Genomic DNA, 23781 nt, shown 5'->3' on the forward strand with positions numbered 1-23781 from the left:
TTGCAGAGATTTCAGTTTGCCCCTCCCTGCAGCGAGTCAGTTTTCAGATTGCAGCTCCCAGAGCTGGGTTACTTTCCTGTGCGTACCACCTCCTCCAGCCCTTCATCTTTTCAGGTCTGTTTTCTGGTCCCTCAGATAAGGGAGGGCAAGGGGGAAAGAAGGAATGAAAGCAGCAATTCTTACAGCCGTTATAATAGCTTTCTGTGCGGAGCAATGAACACAATGTGATTTTTGGAGGGATTTATAAACAAGTTTTGAAGCCACAGAGGGAGTATGTTCTTACCCTCAAGGCACATATGCATACTCATTAACGTTAATGGAAGCTGCAAGCATTGAACAGAAAATAGACCATGCAGTGGTAAAAGACATGAAGCTCTAGTTACCCGCTTGGGAATTGCATTGCGCCCGAGACTTGGCAGTTGGTACTTTAGTCATGTTGTGCTAGTCTATCCTGTGTACTTATTGTCTTTTTTTTCTTTTTTGTTTAACAAAGATGCTTTATGTATTCCTCATCTCTCTCTTCAAATTTGGATGTTGCTCATTTGCTGAGACTGCACCTGTGTAAAAAACCACAAAATTAAATGTGCAGCCCCCCTGCAGTACAGATATCTTTCTGCTCTCAAGGGTGATGGAAGCTGTGATGTTCCTGATAATGGAAAAGCCTTAATAATGCGAGTTCAGGGAGTGTTGTGCTGATTTACCAGATTGACTGCAAATGCAGCCAGTTCAGGAGGAAGCTGCCTGCCTTAAGCTGAGGCTAGTAGGCCCTGCTAAACACTTGTGATTCCTGCTGAGCATGTGGGCTCTTCTGCACTGTGTACCCCAGCGCTCCAGGGATCAGGAGACTTTATAAACCTGGTTGTCACCCCAGGCCCAAACTGCACTTGTGAATTCACACCATTCTGCCCTGGAATTAGCAAACAATCTAGGACTTCAAACCAGTTTTGGATATAATGCGGACACGATGAGTAGGAGACTTTCTCCAGGCTGCTGCCACCCTGAGGTCCACTGAATAGGGTCACTGTGGTCCCTGGACGCACCAACAAGGCAAGAAAATGTGAGCCATGTGTTTGTGCATTCAGCTGGGATCTAGGAGAGAGTATTAGCACAGGTTTCACATCCTAGGGAAGTCACTGAACTGCTTTTAGAGCCAACTCAGCCCTGGAAGTACTTCAGCTGTGCTCTTGAGGTATCTGAATCAATAATCTTTACCAGAAAAACCACAGTGAAGAGAGTCTCTGAAGGAAACTATCATGTTGGTGCTCTTGTCCACTACATGGTTAATTTGCAACCTGAATAGGCTACCTCTATGTAACTGGAAGGTTATAGTGTCAATAAATCCATTCATTATCGTCAGGTCACTGTATGTCATGCCTGGAATACTGCTACAAAAAACTGCAAGCCATCATATTTAATTTTTTTTTTATACCGCAGGGAACCATAATACTGAGCCTTCTCAGCATTTCCACCTGTGAGCTGAAATACTATGAAATGCTAGATTCTTGCATTATTTTGCATCACAGAATGGCTCTGAAATCAGGGCCAGGAGAGGAAGGGAGGAGAAATCCAGGTAATTCTCTTGCCTCATTTTGACAGCCCTTCACAATTTGTTAAGTGAAATGAAATGCCCGTGAAACTACAAAAATAACAATTTTGGAATACTACACTTCTATTTTCCATACTGTCTTTGGCATTGTCTGTTAAAGACATTGCAGACAAACGAGTGCAGGCTTGAGGGATCACACTGAAATCCTAAAGTCCCTATTTACTCTCTGAGCTGGTCTGTGATGAGAGACGTCTGGCAAAACTCATTTGGAATTAAAGAAAAAAAAAACACAAAATGGCTGCACTTCTTATTCCACTGCAAATACATAGGATTTCCACCTCTTCGTCTTACCTTATTTTTAACTGGTGCCCTAATTCTGTTCCCACTTAAACAACCAAATGAGACAAATCCTTATGGAGTGAAGCATGACTGAGGTCTCAGAGCATTTCCTGCCAAGATATTGACCCTGGGGGAGGCAAGTACCCTACACTCACGTTGTCTTCACTGGGAACGTACAGTGCTTAGCAGAATCACGTCCCAGGAGATTTAAGTCTGGCTCCAGGTGAGATCCTGTCATGACTGTCCTCTGTTTCATTGGTAATTTCTTTCTAATGACTGTTCAAATATAGTAGTCTTGGTTGGTGCACTGGTTTGCTGCTTTCTTCTCTTCCACTTGGCTTAATGCTGGATGACATCAAGCAACATATGCCTGGCATGCTACAACTGTGTTTGGCACTTCATGCTTTTCAACTCGTACGTGTGCAAACAGTGCTGTGTTGGGATAATGTACACAGCAGTGACAGCTCAAGAGAGCACAGCTTCCTTTTTGCAGTGCCATCAACTTGCCTGGAGGTCACAGTGTACCAGCCTGGGCCTTTCATAGATGCACGAGGGGAAAAAAACAAAAAGCACACACAAATTTTTGTGCTAATTTTAGTGGCCGTAACTCTGAACTGCTGGCATGTCAACCAAGAAGCACATCCCCCAAAGTCCACTGTGATTTACAGCTGGCTGCTGGTTCAGGGTGGGGGCAGGCTTAGATGCAAGATAAAAAGCTGGAGCATACTTGACATCATCAAGAGGCATAGCTTAATATCCATTTCCAGTCCAGTGGTATAATATTTGCCATGGCTTCCATCATTTCTCTGTGATAATCATGAATAATACTCTGCCTTCAAATTCACAACCAGCTTGCATGTAACAATTGAATAATTCTAGCTCCTCTTATGTTTAGTAGCAAAACAAAACCAGTACTGCAAATATAGGACTCCCTGAGCATAAACGTGCCTGAAAAAACTCAACTCTGTGTTGGGAGCAGTATAAGCTTTGGGTTGTTGGCCCTAACAGTGCTTTGTGGGATGAAAGACATTACTGGCATATTCCCCTCCATGCCTGACTGTAAAGGGAGCTGTCTCCCATTTCCTCTCGGTGGAATACCGAAGGATGGCTTGGCTATAAAATCTTGCCTTAGGATCAGTGTGGTGATGCCACAAGTATCCTCAATTGGGAAAGTTTTAATGGCATTAGGTTTTTGCTTATGATAATGACAGTCTCTAAATACTTGGGTTTTGGTGAATAAAATGGTAAGTAACCCTTTGATTAAAAGAAAAATAAACACAACCAAAACAAGTAAACATACAAACGTGCACCAAGCACAAACTTGAAGCTATATCACTAGAGTGGATTCGAAATTTGATGATATGTCTAGCCTGTTTGTTTTCTTAAATATGAGTTTTTGCAAACAAAAGCATGGAAACTCAAGGTATTCTATGGTTCTGAATGATTTGTTATTTTCTGTTAAAGGTGAGATTTTTTTACAGTTGTTGTTGATGAGTATCTGCAGTCACTAATTGCCATAAGATCTCAGTCCTGCAAATACATGCTTGAATATAAGTAAGTTTTACGCCAAATGGAGACTTCTGTAAATAACACTACCATCTCCCAGTGGCGTAAGTGGAGGAACAGGGCTCTTCACAGCTCTGCCACTGGCTCGGATGACCCTGAGCATTTCACTTGGCTCCTAGTGTCTTGGATTCCTCCTTTGTAAAGTAGAGATAGTGATGAGGGCTTTGTTTTGCGAAGTGGTTTGCAATGAACATATGATGAGAGTATTTCTGCTCACAGTCAAAACTTGGGCTAATGGGACCTGTGTGAGTGCTTTTGTGAACAGCACTGTAGAAAAAGGCTTTTGAGCGGAGAAGGGAATACGTGAAAAAGCCTGTGCGTGCTTAATGTGAAATTCCACGCATCTGGCAGGGTTTCATTTGTGGACTGAGGGCAGTCTGTGGAAACGAGGACTTCAAGCAGCTTCTCAGCATAGGAACTGCTCGAGTTCCCTTTCCCAACCTCATGTTGGTATCGCTGATGCTGCAGTGCATGAATAAGGATGGAAAAATCTGGGCTGTGATTATGGCCCAGCTCTGTGAAATGCTGAATGCCATGGGTTTACTGCACAGACAGTCCCACAAGACAGCAGGTAACAGCCCCTCTCAGGCTGTTCTGTGCTGTCCTGTACCAGAGGCTGTGCCTCAGTGGTATGGGTGTATTCTTGCAAAGAGCTTTGCTTCTGAGCAACAGCAAAATGAAGCAGGCTGGTTACAGCAATCGCTTCTGGTTTCCTGTGGTGGTGCAACTGCTCAAAGCGTGGGTGCATCCCTATGTCCTAGTGACAGTGGGAGTAGATGCGAGTTCAGTCTTCGTGGGGAACTTCAACAGCTGCAAGATAGGATAAAAAGGAACATTTCTTGCAATGAAAAGTTGCTTGGCAAAGGAAAGGATAAGATATGTTATCTGAGAAAGCTGACTGGGATAACCGTTTCAGCCGTCACTGGCTTTTCCGTGGCAAAACCAGCATCGGCTTGTCCCTACAACCATGCCCTTGCATTCTGCACCTAATTGATCCATTAGGGCTGGTTTAGGGGCTGTGCTGTAAGGTTGGGTGGGTCCAAATTATAAGTAAAGGGGAAGGAGAAGGGAAAAAGGGGAAGAGAAGAGGAGGGGAGTGCTGTGTGTGTGCTCACTGCAAACATAGTCTGGGAGAGACAAGGGGAAATAACAATACAGTTCATTCACGTAAAGAGTTTTTGGGAGGAAATTATGATCTTGGTGCTCTCTCTCCAGTCATACTCCTGTATTGATGCCTGCTTCTTCCCTTAGATATTGGCTAAGATCTTTTAGCCTGTGATACTGCTCTTACTTTAATTGCCTTTCACTTACCTTAGCTTTCCAAATGTTTTTGCTAGAGAGCTCCACTTTTCCTCATTGTTCCATCTTCTGTCTTCTGCGTCTTGGTCTTTCTTCCTTTTTTTGCAGGATGCTAGTTTTTAATTTAGTGGTGTTCTTCTTCCCACTAGTTCTGCCTGTGAGTTGAACTGAACAGGTTCTGCAGTCGTGGGTGAGGTAGGAACAGCTTCTGGCAGCAATTCCTCTGTTCCTTTTTGTGCTCAATCTTTGTCTTTTCATCCTCCGTCTCACTTCTCAGATGGCACAATGAGGCTAAGCCTGGCATTTGAAACAGGAGAGGGCTCTCCCAAAGCTTGTCTGGAACTGCATACAACACTGTCAGAATGATACTGTACGCTGCAGCTGTACCAGGTGAATTTATGGTGATTAGGTCTGGCTGCATGATCCTTATAGATCAACACTATTATAGGCTCTACTAGTTTCACTAGACCACTCTGCAACTAAATGCAATATGAAATGATAGATGCCAGGCGCACAGAGAAGCTCTGAGTGGGAGGCAGCTGATATCGTGTGGCTTGTCTGTAATTTTGTCAACACTTTATTTAGAGTTGAGGAGGAGAGAGGAGTCACCCCTATGGAGATGGAAGTAAAATGAATAGCTGTGAGGCTCTTTTCCTAAAGCCGATTACACTGAGTATTTCAGTAACGCTCAGCCTCTGACCGCAGAGCTGTTACATCTCCAGGCACTGCTGCCTGCCTGTGAGCTACTCTGACAATGCTCTGTCCACTTCAGCTGTCGTCATAGTCACCCAAAAGATGCTCGGTGATAACCTGCAGGAACAGCTTCTGCAGGGTCACCTTGTGTCCTTTTGGTAGAGGCAAAAGTGCCCCTTTAGATGAACTCTTGTTCATTGGGGCTCATTTGCTGTCTCGATGCTCCTGCTGTGGTGACTCATCTGACCCCGCCATCAAGGTTGTGCTTTGTTTTGAAATGTGAGCTCCATGGCGGAAGGGCCTGCTGGATGTGTCCTTCAGCAGCAGCCAGAGGCTTTTACACAGTGGCCTCAAGAAAATAATTGTACAAAGACCACAAAATTTCTGCGGGAGAGGAGGTTAGTGGAGTCTGTTAGTTCCTTGTCGCTGGTGGGAGATGCTGAGGAAGCGCAGCAACATTTGTGGGGCTGCCGTGCCTCTAGAATAATTGGACACAATATGTTTCATCTTGGAGTTCCTAAGAAGTCAGTGTTATGCATAATATCACCTCGGTGGGTCTGCCAGCTTGATTTAATGGGCTGCAGTTATTTTAGAAGCTCGGCAAACAGATCGCTACTTATGTAAGCAAATAATGGATTTGACCTGCTTATTGTATCTAGAAGACGACGATAGGTGTTACTGTGGATCTAAAAAATGAAGAGTCTCATATCTCTGGACAAATTCAAGTCTTTGCATATAGTCACCGCTAGTGTTCTGGACAGGATGCTTGTGAACCAAAGCAACAATTAAATCAATGAGCAAATACAGACTGTTTTTCTAGATAAATGAAGTAGGTGAGCTAAACTTACTGTTTCATTTAGCACTTGTTCTTTTTCTAGCTTGATTTCCTTCTTTCCCATTTTCCCTGTAAATCATTTCAGAGTCCACTATTTGGGTGCAGGTACTGCATTTAGAAATCCCTCAGAGCCAGGAGTTCTTGCAGAGGTAAGTTTCATTCAGTGTCTCTGAGTACCGGGTTAGAAAGCCTCTGTACCATACATTCTCCAAGAAGTTCATCAATGTCCAGCCGGTGATTTCCCACATCATCTCCCTCAGCTACAATAGCTAGTAATCAATAGCAGCGTTGTTCCTGTGAAGCCAGGAGCTGCATTCAGACTGGAGTATGCCTTTGCTTACATGAGTGTTGCCAAATGATACCACAGAGGCTTTCGGTGCCCTTTGGGCAGCAGATAATATAGGAATAAGCAGCTCAGCCCTCAAAGGCTTACTGGTATCACAGTGGTGTCCACTACATACCAAACTCATATGAAATAGGTATCATGGCAGTTTGGTGAGGGACTCTCTCCAGCACGCTGATAAGGCACGTGTTAGTGGGACTTAGCTCTTCACACATACCCAGAAGCATCCCTTTCTGAGCAAGAGAGATCTTTTCTTTCTGCAGGCCAACAGAAATGCTGCTGCATTTGTAGTCACCACGTGGCACAGCCTGTAGAAACTCAGTCAGACAAAATGCAGAACCTCACCATCTTCTGCATGATACTCGGGGAATGCAAGATGGGTAGCTACAGAGAGGGAGAGGGGGCAGCTAGCACCAGATGACAACTATACGAGAACCGGGCTCTAATAGCTGCACTGCAACAAAGATGCTGGGTGTGGGGTGGCGGGGGCTGATGTCGCCCATCGTTCTCAGTGTGAAATGCAGTTTGTGGGTAGCTGTAAGAATAGAGCAATAACAGTTAATTTACAGTAAAACAGTGAAAGCTGTTCAGGTTTCATCTCCGAGATGACAGTCAAGATATCATAAATGTTGCTTTAAAACCAAAGGGCTTTACTCAGATTGCTGATCTGTGGCTGTTTTTCTCTTGTGACCACGTTTAACCCTTCAGTGCTCCAACTCTGTGTAGGTTCCCGCAGTAGAGCACTACAGCCACCAGCAAACGAGCAGATACACTTTGTAAATTAATTTCTCTGCAAGCATGATTCAGTAGTTCTATTTGCACACTCTTCATGTAATTCATCTAATGATGCTTGCGATTGATAAATTCCCATGCCAATTGCCTTTCTATAACTAGAATTCCTTCAGATTATATACAGTGACAGAATTTTTTATTGCTACTGTTGCACTGGCTGCAAAACCTCTTTCACATATGCAGACTGCAGGCTATCTGAAACAGAACAAACCAGCACTTCAGCAATATTGGTTGCATGTGTGGGCAATGTCAGGATCCTGTACCAGATTCCCACTTCCCCAGCAATCCTCCCACCTCTCCCTCCTCAGAGCCTGTTTCCACTGGAACTGCTGTAACTTACACCCATGTAATGCCATAGATCCTGGCCCCTTGTGTCTGGGCATATTCGTTCAAGGATTATTTTTCTAAATGGATACTCAGAAATTATTGCAACCAAAAAGAAGTTACTGTGAGACTTTTTTTTGTTTGCCTCCATTTGCACTCAGTTCATCAGTTTTCCAGTAAAAGGAAGATCAGTCAAATTGACTTTTCTTACTTATCCAAAATCTAGCTTTTCCTGCCTTTCCAGGGCTGTGCCGACTGACAATAACTTTTAGCTTCAGTGAATAGTACAGAAAGGCTTGATTGCAAATAATTTGTAATTATTTCTCAAACACACTCTTTTTTTTTCTTTGCCTACTCAATGTTATCTGGAAAAATCAGGGACACCAATTACTCATTCTTTAAAAGAACTAGGATTTGAAGTTCAAAATATATGAAAGCACAAGGCTGGGCATTCAGGAGACTTAGTCACTTTGTAATTTTGTGAAAGCTTTTGGAGACCTTTTCACTGCAGGAAAGGGTCATAGGCAGACCTCGGTGTGTCAGGCGGATGCTCAGAGAAGTGGAGGGCTATGGAGGAGACAACCTGGAAGTCAATCTACTCTGGAGCGTGGCAGTTTGGGGAGGGACTCTCTGCAGCACGCTGATTCTCCAAAGTTTTTTTTTTTAAAATGTCCCGGCATCTCTGGGTCTGCCCTTGTTTTAATAATGTAAAGCAAAGGACCTGCAGCTCCTGCCGTGCTGGGAGGAGGCTCTGGCAGCAGGGCACTTAGTGCAGTAGGCTGGCTTTTGTGAGTCCCAGGCAGGTATGGCTACCTTGGTGTACGCAGCATGTAAGGAGCTGTGGTGTTGGGCTGAGAATGTGGTTTAGTGGCCCAGATACACAGCCCTAAGCTGAATCTAGCAGCAGCGCGTCTTCAACCATGGTGCCTATTAGTTGCGGTAGTTCTATTGTTGGATTAACGCAGAACTGAGTTTAACTGCAGGGCCTAATTCTGCTCTCTGTTACACTGGTGTTTAATTCTGGAATATCACTACTGAAGCCCCTAGATTTCCACCGTTTTGAATTAGAGCAGAAATCAATCATTTTAAAAACTGAAAGAAGTTGTGGCCAAAATAAAGGGACCTGAATACTTTTGGCAAAGTCTCCTTAATCATAGCCTTGAGACATCCGAATAGCACGTCGGTATTATTTTATGACATTGTCTTTTAGTCCTTTCATTTTCAGTATAGTTTTGTCCTCTTTAAATGCCCAAATAATTTCCAGTAAGAGCTAATAGATTCAGGAGGGGGAAGAAATATGTACTGCATGAAATCATTCTGCTTGAAACCACCTATTGCTTGCAAAGCTGTTTGAATGAATCAGATGATTCTTTTATTCCTTCCATGTTCTTTCCCTCTTTGCTTTTTCCTACTAGCATCTTTTAGAAAAAGAAAAGATAACCTGCAGGGAAAGGACTTGTGTCCATGAGGACAATGCTATTTTGAAAGCCAGGTTTTTTTGTGACAGAGGTACATTCTCAGATGTTAGTGATGATGTTTCTATAGTCATTTGCTAAGGTGCATCTTTGTGGTTTTGCATTTTTTTTGTGCTTTTATGGCTGTTCACAGTGTAGGAACATTTGCCTTCAAAAATTCCTTGGAGAAGAAAAGATACATGTTCAACATTGCATGTCTACAATAGATACATTTAAATTTGCTTTTGTTTTCTACTGTTGCTTTCCAGTGATGGGAACCACTGTGCAAGGATTAGTATAAACAAATAAATTAAAATAAAAACCTTGTGTAAGATACCTTAGAGCCTAAACTGGCAAAAGATAGATGGCGAAAAGTGGCATTAAGGGGTAAAATGACAGCTGAGGCCCTGTGGCCTCTGACAAAGAGATGAATTAAACTCGGGTCTCCTGAGTGCCGATCTTTTCCACAGTTCAGAGGACCGTGCCTTTTTAAATTCAGTTTCACTAAGAATATTCAGACTTAATCTGCAGATATAATGAAATCCAACCCAATATAAGCATTGGTGCACAAATGGACTTAAGATCATGTGCAACTTTGAACAAGCAGTTCATTTCCTTAAAGCCAGTGGGGTTACTCATAGTCTTGAACATAGAAACATATATAGGTTCTGTGCTACCCTAGAGCTGGATTTTCTCTGTTGAATTATGTGATGTAAATCAGAATATGTGCATCTTTGGTTCAGTATCCAGCACGTTCAGAGTTTAATTAAAGAAATTCTATTTCCTTTCGCTCCTGGAGGCTCTTTTTAATAGAGGTACCCCTCAAAATACAGCAAGATTAATTTCTTCTGCATTTAAAGTAATGTTTTTAAGAATTTTAAAAAATTTTTAGGCCCCAAATCATTCCTTCATTTAGAAAGAAATTGAATGCTATCTCCTCTTGTAGAAATTAAAAGGGAGGAATTTTCCTGTACATATATTTTTATGCTGTTTGTTACGGTGAACAGCACAATAAATCGGCTTGTCTCTGAACTGCAAAAGCTGGTAAACACCCAAAGGATAATAGAAAATGACAACATTCATTTTAGTTTTTAGATTTTTTTCAATCATTCCTTATACAGTGAGCAAATAATAAAAACCAATCTGATAACACATTTTCATTTTTCAGTCTTTTCTTAAAGAGTAAAAAAAATACTTCAGAAGGATAAGATGACCAGAAGCATTCTATATTTCCAAAATTAACTATGAAAGGCAGATTATCTGGGCATGTCTGAAAGCTATGCATAACCTTTGCGCTACAAATATCTCATTTCAAAAATGTCATATTCTGCTTATTCAGTAGGGCTTCCGTAAGGCTATTTTAAGCACTGTGCTTCTTGCTTCTAGATGAGAACTGAAGTTATTACACCCTGCATGTTTTGTTTCACTTACAGTTTATTAGAGCTAGATAATTGCTTGGTAGCAGGATGCTATTAAAGGCAGAGAGTTCCTACCCAAGCAGCATAAACTCTGTGAAGTTCAGTGTTGCTTGCAAGGATCATTGTGCCTCCAGTGTATCAACTGCGGTTGTCTGGGCAGTTCTGATGCAAAAAAGGAGCCACTAGCATAGCATCCTGAGCTCCCGCAGCTGGGGCAGCTCCCGTGAGGGCAGAGGACCACGTAGCAGTTGCTGAGCTACCTTCCTCTGATTGTCTCTGGTCTGGTCGAACTCCTCGCAGACCTGGTGGTCTCTTGCATTTGCGGGTGTCTAATGGAAGCACTCACAAGAGCTTTGTGGTGCACTTTGATGTGGCTGTTTAAGGGAACTTGCACCCGGCAGGGAGAGAAATAGTCCTCACTTTCATTTCTTCCATTTAGCTTTGGATCGGGTCCCATGTGCTCTGACGTACGAGTGGCAGAGTCTGAAGGCAAGTTACTGGCGACAGTTGCACCAAGGATGTAGTAATCCATGTTGAAAAGCACTTAATTACTCCATGTTTAGAGCAGACAACACGGCAGTATGTGTATCACCAATATGTCAGCATGGTTTGCTTTTCATAGGAGTTTATGTTCCCAGCAGGCACCGAATGCTTTTTCTGCCTGATAAATGTCAAGCACTTAAAGCAATCTTGCCTGTTCCTCTCTGGAGGTTGCCAAATAATCTCCTTTCATTGGCTATGGGATCTTGCCAGGGCTTCTGCATTCATGCACATTTATCCCTGCCAAATGTTGGTCACACAGGAACTGTACAAATACTCCCTGCTCCTTTCATTAGCTTTGCGCAGCTCTGTTCAGTTGCAGAATTCCTGGGTTTTTTCTCTGTTGTTCCGGGCTGGAGCAGTAGTTCATGATCCATATTCCATTATCGGGTGTGCCGTAGAGTTCAGCCCTTGCTATGGAGCTGTGCTTCACAGTAGAAACCTTTGTTAAATAAACATGATAAGTGTCTTGCATCATAGCTGCCTTAAAGCTAATTCCATTTGCCTCCTGAATGCCCCACTGCAGCTGAGGGGAGTTCCCAGTAGGTATTGAGCAGCTCCTCTGTTCCCAGTCATGATAAAAAGGTTCCTTTTCTATTTACCCTATCCATTTACCTATGTATTTTCTCTGGGAAGTCTTACAGCACCAAATGTTCCTGTTCCATGTAGCATATAGGAGGTACCTCTATACCTTTACAAGGTTTATAAAATATTTAAAGCATTTAGTTTTAAATTTTAGTTTGAAAATTCCAGTTTGTCAAGGAGGGAAAAAGATCTCGGTAACATATCACCTCCTAGAAATAGATGCTTCAATAAAATAAACTGTGCAGAGTTAAAAATGCTTTTAATAGAAAATGGAAAGTAAATCTTTCACCTTGTCATGTTTTACCCTGTGTGTCATACAGCAAGGCTGGGTCATTTGACCTTTTTGTTGATAATGTCACCAAGATATTTTAGGCTAATGCTACATATCATGCAACGAAAGATGAGAATGCTGTGTGTGTCACTGTGGTACTTAATTTCAACCCATGCAAAAATACTTTACAAGACTAGATGCAGAACATCAATCATTTTTCCATGACATTTCACATTTCCTTGTCTGTAATGTAATAACTTGTGAATGTTGTATATGCAAACCCCAACACCTAAGGACAGGTCTAGCCCATGTGGCAGAACTTCATCAGCTGGATAAAAACGTGAAAATGGAAGGAGGGAAGAGGCAAAATATGCTTTTTCTAGCAATTTGTTTGAAAACACAGTACTCTCAACCACTTTTAGCTATTTTTAGGTAAAATATCAGTTAACACTAGTCTTGAATGAATTCCAGCACGAGAGCATCTTTTGATGACTTTGTCCATCATTAACATCTCTCCAGATAAAGAAATGGAAGAGTGAGGATGTGGCTAGGAGACAGCACGTTCTCAGAGTGACACCCGTGGTACAGGAGATGTAGAAGACAGCATAGGGGCCAGGGGTCTGAGGGAGGCAGAGGAGTGGGAAACATTTGTATTTCAGATATCCATTAAGGATGGTAGTAGCATGATGCACAGGGAACTGAAGACTGCGAGAAGCCTCTCTACAAAATACACAATTTTCAGATGCAGCAACATCTGTAATCCTTTAGCCAGTCAGAAATGATCAAGCAGTTTGTGCCAGTCTCATTGACTGTCTCTTCATTTTAATGACACCAATCTGAAGAAGATTGCTTTTGCCAGGGTTGTAAATCAGATTAACAGAGGTGTGGAGAGAGGGTTGAGATCAAGTTTATGTCACTAGAATGTATATGAACGTAATATACAAATAACAGACTAAACAGAAAGGAAATAGTGATTTAGCTGGAAGCAGGGCAAGAAAGATCTGCTCGTATTGTCAAATGCATCAGAAGTAATATTTTCTGCAAAGCCCAAATGATTCTTGTAGCCTACATCTCATTCCCAAAAGTCTATCCTAATACATTCAAGAAAATTAATTTGGGTTAATTAAACAGACAAATTTAATGTGCATTAGGATATATCCACATAGTAAAAAAACTATCAAGTTACCAAGTACTCTTGTCTGTGGTAGCTTTTGCATGTCCCTAGCCTGCTGCAAAGTGGAACACATTAATTGGAACCATCATTAAAGCATACTATCATTTTTTGAGGTTGTGAGGGTTTTTTTATTCTGGCAAGACTTCTTTTTCTTTTTGCTTTATTGTACCTTAATTATACATTAAGCTTAAATAAACGCTGTTGGAGAAGAGTGGTCTCGTTACTTCACATATGCGCACACGCATACATTCACAGCTCCTTATTCCTAAACAAAACTGGAATCTTGTTTAACATCTGCCTTTATTTTGCTGTGCTTTGTAAGAATTGAAGAGAGGTTATTTAGCGGATCAAAGCAGAAGTGTGACAAAGTGATAACACTATGTTTGAATCCTCCTCTGCTACTGACCCAATCACGTTAGGAAGATGCTGTAACGCAGGCGTCTTCCAGCCCTGAGCCGGCGTCCTCACAGACTGTCAAAATACTGGCAGAGCAGTGCCTCGCTGCTGGCATAAGAATTTATAATACGTTTGAGGCTGTTTCTAAAAGAGAGGTTTTAACTCCGTGAGCCCTGCCTGCTTGGTTTAACATTAGAAATTTGCTGGCTGTTTCCTGATGGATCAGCAGAAGGTGTCTGGAATTTTGTCTGAGTGCTGAGTTTGCAGTGGCAGATCTGTAACGGTGAGTTACGAGGAGCAGCAAAGTTTGGTAGGACAGGAAAGCTGCCATTCTAACCTGGCCTGTAGTTGAGGATTATTTTTTTTTAAAATTGGGAAATTTACCAATGCGGTATCAAGGTTTTCAATACAAGAACTCTTTATATGAATATAAATTAGGTTGTGTATGTGGTAAATTTTGTTTCTGAATAAGTTTGTTGAGTCTGCTTAGGACAAAAATCTGACTTCGCCCAAATGTTTAATGAGGCGGTTTTTTAGCCCCAACATTTAATGAGATGTTTTATTAACTATTTATGCAAAGTGACCAAAATGCAATTTCCATGAGTTTCTTTTATTAATTCATATAGGATAATTTCTAAGAAACCCTTGACCTCTCATTTCAAATTTCATCACGATGTTTTGATTTATAATTTCAAAGACAAAATAGGCTATCGTTTTTAGAAGTAACCTGGTTGGGAAGGATCTGAGTCTGAGAGATACTTTGTTCCCCCTTGACTTCACTGAAGTCTCGTTAATTCATAGGCTAGAGCCCAGATAAATGATTAGGATTATCCTAACAGCAAATTTTACAGTATTTGTGACTACGGTATTTCTCAGTCAGTGCTGAGAGAATTGTTGTGCTTTATGCAAGAAGTTACTATAAATAAAAAGGTGTTGGTTCATCACTGTGTCATCACAGAGTTACATCACTGGCATTCCAGTAACGAATGTCCAGGATATTAACTGTTCTCTTGCAGCCATAAGTAGTTCATTCGGATACTTAGTTTTATGTCTTTGGCAACTCTTTGGGTCTTTAAAATCCCACAGAGATATTTGAAAAGCATAATATTTAAAAATGGAAAGTCCCCTGTCCAAAGAGTTTGGGAGAGAACAGATGTCTCGGAGGAAGGGAAGTGCTTACTAGCTACTTAATACTGGAGTGTCAGAGCATTCTGGGGGAAGATTAGGAGTGTTTCGAATAGGGTGTTATTTTTATAGTGTTCTACTGATGTAATACCAAAGAAAACCAGCAACAGTCTGGTCCCAGGAAATATGTTCCAGAATTATGACACTGTAACAGAGATCCTGTGGTTGACTGTGTGTTACATACTTCTGATGAGTTTATATTTTGTTCTGTTTTCAGTTTCAGCCAAACCAAGACCTCACAGTGATGAATATACAAAGAAGATTCCACCTCCTAAGCCGAAACGAAATCCAAACACTCAGCTAAGCACATCTTTTGATGAAACGTATATCAAAAAGCACGGCCCTATGAAGACAACTCTCACTAGGGATGCCTCTTTGTCGCAGGTGAGCAGTCCTGCCCCAGACACAGAGGAAGAGGAGCCTGTTTATATTGAAATGGTTGGGAATATTCTCAGAGACTTCAAAAAAGATGAGGATGACCAAAGTGAAGCAGTCTATGAGGAGATGAAATACCCTATATTTGATGATGTAAGTCAAGATTCAAAATGTCAATGTGAATATGACCATCACACTTGTTCTTCTCAGTGTGCTACTCCCACAGTGCCTGACCTAGATTTCACCAAGTCTTCAGTGCCATCTACTCCCAAGGGCTTGCTTTGTGATATACCCCCACCGTTTCCAAATCTGCTTTCTCACAGACCTCCACTGCTGGTGTTCCCACCAGCTCCAGTGCAGTGTTCTCCGAATTCTGACGAGTCTCCTCTAACTCCACTAGAGGTCACAAAGCTTCCCGTTCTAGAAAATGTGTCTTACATCAAACAACAAGCTGGAGCTTCTCCGTCTTCACTGCCACCTCATACACCAGGCCATCAAAAACTGGAGAAAGACCAGACAGTATCTCATGGAACTAGCACCCCTGGGCACACCTCCTCACCTCCTCATCCTTCTACCTTATACAGAACACAGTCTCCACATGGTTATCCTAAAAGTCACTCTGCCTCACCTTCTCCTGTCAGTATGGGTAGGTCTCTTACCCCCTTAAGCCTCAAAAGACCTCCACCTTATGACTCTGTACATTCAGGAAGTCTCTCAAGAAGCTCTCCATCAGTGCCTCATTCTACAGCCAGAAACACATTACAAGAAGGAGGAAAGATGGTAAATGCCTCAGTCAGTACCTATGGGTCATCATCTCAGAGTGGTTCCCGTTCTCGGACACCCACCAGTCCTCTGGAGGAGCTAACCAGCCTCTTTACCTCAGGACGAAGCCTCCTGAGAAAGTCCTCCAGTGGCAGAAGATCTAAGGAACCTGCAGAAAGTAAGTTCTTGATGTAATTTTTCTTCATTCTTCCTTGTGTAATAATATCTTTCACTATATTTTGCTAAATCAAACACTTGCAAAAGTCAAATACCTGAGAAGTCTTAATTCCATATATAAATTTCTTGTAATGGGAAGACAAGAGGTTATTGTTAAAATTGCTTTAGTCTTCATCCTGTTACATTTTTAAGATTTTTAAGTATGCATACTGCGCTACAGAAGCACAATTCATGGCTTGGTCTTGCAAAGGAGATTTCATTAACTTTTCCACAGTTGTAAGGGTCCCATGTGAGTTGGAATCTTCCCACCATGTCACATCCTTCCTTTCCTGATTGATGCTAAGACACAGTAATTGTCCAAGCAGCTTGTAGCCAAATAACCAAACAGTAGTTGTTTTTTGCCAAAGATCCATTGATTACCCTTAGCTTGGCCAGTGATCACAGCGCGTATGATGGCAACCAGAGGTACCAGGTTAAACCATTCCTCTCCTTCCCGCTGTGCTGTACTATGCCACAGGGTATCTCTTTCAGCTGTGCAGATGTGACTGGTTCAGAGGCCATACTGTAAATCGATCTGAAAACCAACGTGACCCATAACACATTAACCACACACAGAGGAAAGCACGGGAGGAAGTTGTGTGGGAAAACCTTAAGCCAATATTGACTTTTCATATGCTGTATCATAAAATCATTGTCCCATATGCATTCAGGTTTACACAACGTACACCTATTTCTGAGCTAGTGAAATATGGAAACTCCTAATGAAATCAGCAGGAGTCAGAGGTGAGAGTGAAAGCAGAACCTGGCACCAGTATTTCTGTTGCAAAAGGGTTCCTGTTTAGTGGTGCCAAAGACAACGTCTTGCAGTGGAAGGTAGCCATAACACCTTTTCTCAGAGTGCAACGTGGGCTCAGTACGCTTTCTCCTCCCACTTCAGTCAAATCAGTTTATGACTTTGAATTCTTGACACCTGCCTAACAGAAAAGCTCTCTTTGGAGAGCAGCTGATCTTATGTTTGTGTACGTGCTATATTATACCTATTTGGAAGTTGTAATGTATTCAATATGACGTGATAAACTACACCGGTTTATACCTGATAGAGGAAGGTTTTCTGGTTTTCAGGCTGCCATATCGCTACAGAAGTGAATTCTGCACTGCCTTTTATGGTTGTGTTTGTGCCACTCTGTTGCATTACTCATTGCAGTGTGGTCACATCACTTTGGGGCACGCTCAGGGGGCTCACAAAAACACCCCCTTGGGTTTTCATGGGCAGAGGTTGCCTGCCTTGTGCCTCTGCAGCTGAGTATATGCAAATGTGTAAGTATGGAGAAACTTGGTGGCACTGGTTTGGGTTGGTGTACAAAGCATTCCTCCTGATTTATTGATTCCACTGCCCCAACCTCAGCAGTTTTATTCTTATTTATCTCTGTGCAAATCGGTAATAATGACTCTGAAATGAGAAGGTGGAGGTGAGAATGGAGTTAGCAGGATACTGAGAATACAAATTGGTGCAGCAATTTGCTTTAGTATTTTTGTGACCTGCCATGGTAAATACTGTTTTATGAAAGTCTGAGTTCCATGATTCAGTAGGGTTTCAATAAGTGATTACAGTAATAAAAATACAATAATGCCAGATTTGTGTGCTGGATGGAAGCAAGTTTGTACCTAAAAGGCAAGATGATTCTTGTAATTGGGAACAATTATGAGGGATGTGATGTGACATTTATAAATAATTGCAGTGAAGTGGTAGGGAGATTTTGGCAAATTGCAGACAATATTGAACACTATTAAACATGCTTTTTATTCATCAGTGAGCAGAAATCCCCTGTAAACCCCATGCTACACCAGATCTACCTAGTGAGCTTTGCAAATTGGACAGTTTTACGTTCACTGACACAGGCAGAAGTATGAGGTTTGGAACCTATAGAAATTCCTGCAGTGAATGTGGCAAGTCCTGGGAAATTTCAGCAAATCTGTGCTGCTGTGTCATACCTACCTCCATAAAGATATTCTCTGTATTCCACTTGACTGAAATTGAATGCAGACCTTTCAAGAGACTTTTCACTGATAAATTTAAAATAAATCTTGCCCTGCAGATCTGTACCAAGAGCAGCTTTCTTCTTGGCCTCTCAAGGAGCATCATTCTGCTTGCTCCTTAGGAAGTAGAAATGTGCTCCTTATTGATCGCAAATGGTAAAACAAGAGAGATAGGAAATAGAAACTGTGTTCGCTTACTTTAAGGACAAAATATTAATGTTATAAATAGACACCAGTGGTGAAAAGACTCTGGAGTGCAGCTGTGTTGAGTAAATGAACAGACTGCCCATCTAATCCGATTGTAATTCGTCTGGTATTTACAGTATGACTTTAATCCTGTGGGATTACTCCACTGAGCAAGAACCAGGTTTGTGCTCATATATTACAGAGGTAGAAGATGGTCTAAGATGTATAGAAAACACAACAGTTCTAGCGTTTTATGTCTTGCAATTTTACATTAAAATGATCCACCATAAAGAATCGAAATTGTTGGTACCAGACTGTTGCATTTACATGCTGTGATTATACGTAGTGATAGATAGTGTAGACTGGACTAGTCATACGATCTGTTAAAGAAATCTTGCTCCTGCAAATCCCACTGGAAGCCTAAGGCACTCAGAGTTCTGGATTTTTTTTTTATTTTTTTTTAAGCTATGGGAGGGCAAATGCATAGCATAGGACTAACTGGGACTGCCATGGTTTTATAGTTGTCACTTCAGTATAATTTGCTCTCAGCATACAGCAAGATTTCCAGAATCTAGAGAATAATAAACACCAAAAAAAAGAAGTTTTGTGACTTACAAAATCATCTAGGAAACTAAGAATATTTGCTTCTAAAATATAAAATTATTCTGAGCACATCTCAAGCAACTTTCTCATTGAATCCTCCAAGACTCAGCCCTCTGTGACTTGTCTGAAGCTCTCACTGCCATATGCTAGTCCAAAAAAAATAGCACAATACTGAATTTTATATTCAGCTGAGTGTATTTGGAAAATATTGCAGCCGTTACAGAGAAAATTCTCGTCTTTATTGTTATTACTGCATCTGACTTTGTGGAAATTTGGCATTTGAGTCCAAACTCGGAATGTATTTGCTGGCTTTTAATTTGTGGCATTTTTGAGTGGGTTTCTTTTTGAGGAGGGGGACTGCACAAACCTTATTTCCGGTCAACAGCTTTAATATACAAGCAAAGCTGTCTTTGTAGCCTTTCTGTATTATTTTCTTCACTCTTCTCCCATTTTTCCTTTTTTGTCCCCCTCCATTTTATTCCTACAGAGTTCACTGGAATTGCATTAGTGGGAAATTGGGATAAATCAGTGATACTAAAAAGACTGTCACCTCAGGGCCACATTTTCTGCGGATATGAGCTTCTGTTGAAGCCCTAGACATGTTGCTGAATGCACTCAGCATCCACCGGCTGCAGCTGTGATGTGCGTATCTGGATTTCATAAGCAGCTCACTTATTGTGCTGTGTTCTTCTAAAAATCCTCTTGTGTGCTGTTAGCATCTTAACTATGCATTGCAGCACAATTATGAAGGTGGGGATAAAAGAACAAAGAAAAATAAATTGTAAGGCAAAATCAGAAATGAAAAAATTGGTGGAAGATGATCACAAAGAAAGGCAGAAAGATGGAGAGAACCCCTACAGAAAACAGAAGATGTAGAGCATGAAAAATGTGAGAGTGGAAAAGATAGATATTATTAATTGGCATTGTTCTTTAACCCTTCCTGCTTTTGTGTGGGATAGCACAGTAGTGTGCCCTAACAGTTGGCAGACCCCCTGTGAAATATAACATCAGTCCTAAGAGGTTAGAGGGAAGCTATTTAAAGGATACCAACACTGCCTGGTGTCCTTGGGCTGCTGCAGGGTGTCCTTTTCTAGTACAGTTGGAAGGTGTTTAAGTATGACTGCTCAATCCAGCTGTGTTGAAAGACACATTCCTTTTGCTTTTAGTGTATTCACTGTGTCTGTGTTACCCACGTCCTTCAGTAAAGAGGGAATTACAGAGGGAGAGAGGGAGGGAATGGTCTTCACATTTTCTGGAGCTGTATTTGCTGCCTCTGTCTTTTCTGCGCCATAGGAACATGCTGTACTACGTGAAAATACAGAACGGAAGTCATGTGCCTGTAGTCATACCCACATCTTAAAAAGCAAAATGGAGAGGCTTCTGCTGTACGTCTAAACTGCACTCACTTCCAGGCAGTACATTTTTTTGGGTGAAATGGTCCTGTAAACCCTTGCCAGGACCAGCCCTTTCTGTTTGTGTATTGGTTTTTTCCATTTGCTAAGGCTTCAGTTTCCTCATAATTTCCTGGAACTTTGCTCCTGTTTTGAGCAGGTATTGCAAATATTCATCCTAACGAACTGCGCAACATAATAGTTACCTCTGCTGTGTGCCCCAACTCTGCGCAGGAGGTGTGAGATCAGGGCACGCGATGCACAGCAGTGCGTTGCTCTTTTCCTTAGCTGCTCTGCAGGGCTTTGTAGCTGCTTTGGCTTTTGTCTACAGAGAGTTTCATTCTTCAGCTTCTAGTCACATATAGGGAGGAAATTTCTGAACGTGCTACTTCGAAAATTCAGTTAAAGTGATTGAAAATTGGGATAATTATTAACATTTCCTGTTCCTGGCTGGTACCCACTGTATTAGGAATCTAAAACATTTTATTATAAGCTGTCAAATAGTGTGGTGAGGGGAGGGTTGCAGAAGTGGCTCAACTTGTAAAAAGGAGCTCATGCTGATTTCAGGCAGCTGAGACATTCCCATGCAGAAATTGTGGAGTTAGAGTGGAATTTTTTACCTTTTTTTTTTTTTCTTTGAAATTCTGGTGCTTTCTGGGGAGCTAGAAAACAGCTTTGGATTCCCTGTTCTAGATAGAACAGTATGTTGGAAAAGAGAGTTTAGGAAATTACTTAAGTGAAAATTCACCCCATGTCAGTCTGTTTGGTTGTTTAACCTCCACCTCTGTGCATTGAACACAGGATGAGGGACGTAGACAGACAGGGGAGGATTTTAGCTTATGTATTTCTAATGGAGTTAGGATGAAAAATGCTGGGCTAAGGACAGTGGACTGGTGCGTACCTTCTTGTTTGGATACCTGCTCAACCTCTGGTATTCTGAAGAGAAGACTAGGCTGGCCATGCAAAGCTGCTTCCCTACATACCATTGCTCAGCTACTGCATAGCTGAAAGTCAGTATCAGAGACTGAAATTTGGAAGCCTACGTCATTTCTAACCTCTAGGTTAATGTATTTTCTGTAGTTTTATATAAAGGGATGTCAGCCTAATTCTCCAGCCCTTTTCTGCATCGTAGCAATTGATTTGCATGCAGTATCAATGCAATGTTCAGTCTAATGAGATAGCTAGAGCTTTACAGAAATAATATTGCATAACTGAAGTTATTCCTGAACCTTTGTGCCAGAGGTGTATTGGCTTCTCCGTCACAGGTGAAGCAGCCGTTTCACTAGAAGTTAGCTTTTCTAGTCTGATGACCCATGATATGTATGAGATTAGACGCAGTGATCGCAGCAGTCACGTCTTGTTTGACAGTCCTGAAAGTAGATCTGAAAGAAAATACTTAGAGGAGGGAGCAGGGAGAAGTGCCAGAGGAAAAGGAATAGAGGGTAAGAGAACACCAGCTTTGAAGAGAATGACACTTGTTCACCACTGGAAGGGTATGGTCTTAGCACAGTTAGTTGCATTTAGTTAAAGCCTGAAGAAGTCTCTGTCCTTTCCCATCAATTACTATCAGCTGAGATGTAAGCAAGCCAAGGAGTTGCAGCATCAGAAGTACTTTCTTCAGGTGCTCACTTGTGAGTGTGTATTCAGGGCAAGAGCTGTGCACACCTGCATGCACAAAGGTCATGAGCTGTCTGGTCTGCTGGTGTGTCAGGTCTCTAAAGCTCTGCCCTTCACTACCAGATGTGCCTGTTGGGGTGTGCGTGCCATGCTGTGAGACAGAACTGAAAATGACTGAAGTGTAAACGTGGGGATGAGCAGATGTGGTCAGCATCCTTCAGGAACCAAGCTTTTGGGGGAAAAACAAGATTAATTTTGCAACTGAGTGGCCTTGAGTGCTGCTTCAGCCATACCTGTTGTTGTCCTTCAGCAATAATCCTTAGATCCCCTAGGGAAAAGAGGTGGGTGCTGGACTAAATATTTTGATCCAGATCAGCTAGCCTGGCCAGCTGGAGCCTCTTACTTGTTGAAGCTGACATGTGTTCCCCAATTAACAATCACAGGAAATAACTGGAAAGAAAAATCATAACGTGACAGTAAGACCATTCAGCTAAGCACGCAAAAGGCAGGGAACCAGCGTTTCACCTAGGTTTACTCTAAGTGGGAAAGAGTGAGCTGAGAAGCAAAGGTACAAAGAAGAAATGTGTGAAAGGATGCGTGGCAGCTCAGTGGCAGCTTGCACGTCCCTGGGTGCTAATCCCCTGCCGTAGCTATGGCATCGCTGCCCCATTTTGCATTGCATGCCAGTAATCCAGTTCTTTCTCGGCACCAAGGATAATGCCAGGTTTGAGAACTTGTTTTGATTGATAAATCAGTAGGTACCTGTTCCTTGATTGAAATGCACACTCTGTCGTTTGTTGTCTTGCTGCTTTCACACAAAAGTGAGTATGTCTATTTTAAGGGCATTTAGTAGTTCGAGTCACTAATAGGTGGGATGTCCCCTCCATTTTTAAGATGAAGGAACGTCTTTGTTACATGCAGTTACTAAAATAGAAAACACGCATTTTGAGATGATATGCAATGGTTTTGCTAATTGATACCATGACATTGTCTCCTCTTCTAATTCAGCAATTTAGACTCATCAGAAAATCAGGTCCTCCTGGGATTATGATGGTATACAGAACCATTGAAGAAGACATAATTTTATAAATAATTGCTCAGGTTTTTCTGGAAACAGCTGCTGTTTCTGATTGATGTATATGGATTTATTTATTCCTTCTGTTTATATTACTTGACTACTTGATAGAATTTCTGGTTAGCAATTTAATCAATATTTCTTTTTATGAAGAAATAAACTTGTAAGGGGTAAAATAGAAAAATTAATAAAGACAGAGTTATTGTCTTTTTGTTAGATTTCAAGTAAAAGATGATTTCAGGTAAAGGACTGAAAAAGACATTTTCTCTTCAAGTTTAATGTACAGGAAGATGTAAGTTGTCTAAAAGTTGTTCAAAATAAAGGGAAAAAAATGCCTTCAATTCAGTTACTGGCACCTACTTCACTGTGTTGTGAATAAGCAAGGTAACACGTGCTGCACTTAAGGACGTGGATAATGATAATAGGTTCTAAGTGCAATTGATTTATTTTTTTTTCCCCCTGAACAGAGCTTTCTAAGCCAGAGAAATATCTTGACCTTTAGGCCAAATCCTCAGCACTTACAAATCACTGCTTCTTATTTGAAATCAGGAGAGCTACTCCAGTTTACACCATCTGTGTCTCTGGCTTCAAGAAAATAAATGTGTCCTTTGTGACTAGAACAGCTTGTATTCAAAATAGTGTAGTCATACAGCAGGGCGGTGAATTGGAGCGTTTATTGTCTTTTTGTTTCAAACAGGACCACACAATTTACGACCAGTTTATGGGTGCTCAGTAATAATGGTAAGAAATGCTTAATCTGGTGATGTTTTCCATAAGCATACATTACCTTCAACGAAA

The 23781-nt window shown here is 41.6% G+C and overlaps 1 protein-coding gene across 3 annotated transcripts in view; it reads left to right on the forward strand.

The window, feature by feature from the left end:
- Positions 1-23781, forward strand: part of NYAP2 (neuronal tyrosine-phosphorylated phosphoinositide-3-kinase adaptor 2) — a 144576-nt gene that overhangs the window by 71303 nt on the left and 49492 nt on the right. For all 3 annotated transcript variants that reach the window (XM_054836122.1, XM_054836124.1, XM_054836123.1), the window contains one exon: positions 14978-16075. In XM_054836122.1, coding sequence (XP_054692097.1) covers positions 14978-16075 — 1098 coding nt within the window. The remainder of the gene's footprint in view (positions 1-14977; positions 16076-23781) is intronic.

Source organism: Grus americana, chromosome 9 (genome assembly GCF_028858705.1).
Source record: "Grus americana isolate bGruAme1 chromosome 9, bGruAme1.mat, whole genome shotgun sequence".
Lineage (NCBI taxonomy): Eukaryota > Metazoa > Chordata > Aves > Gruiformes > Gruidae > Grus > Grus americana.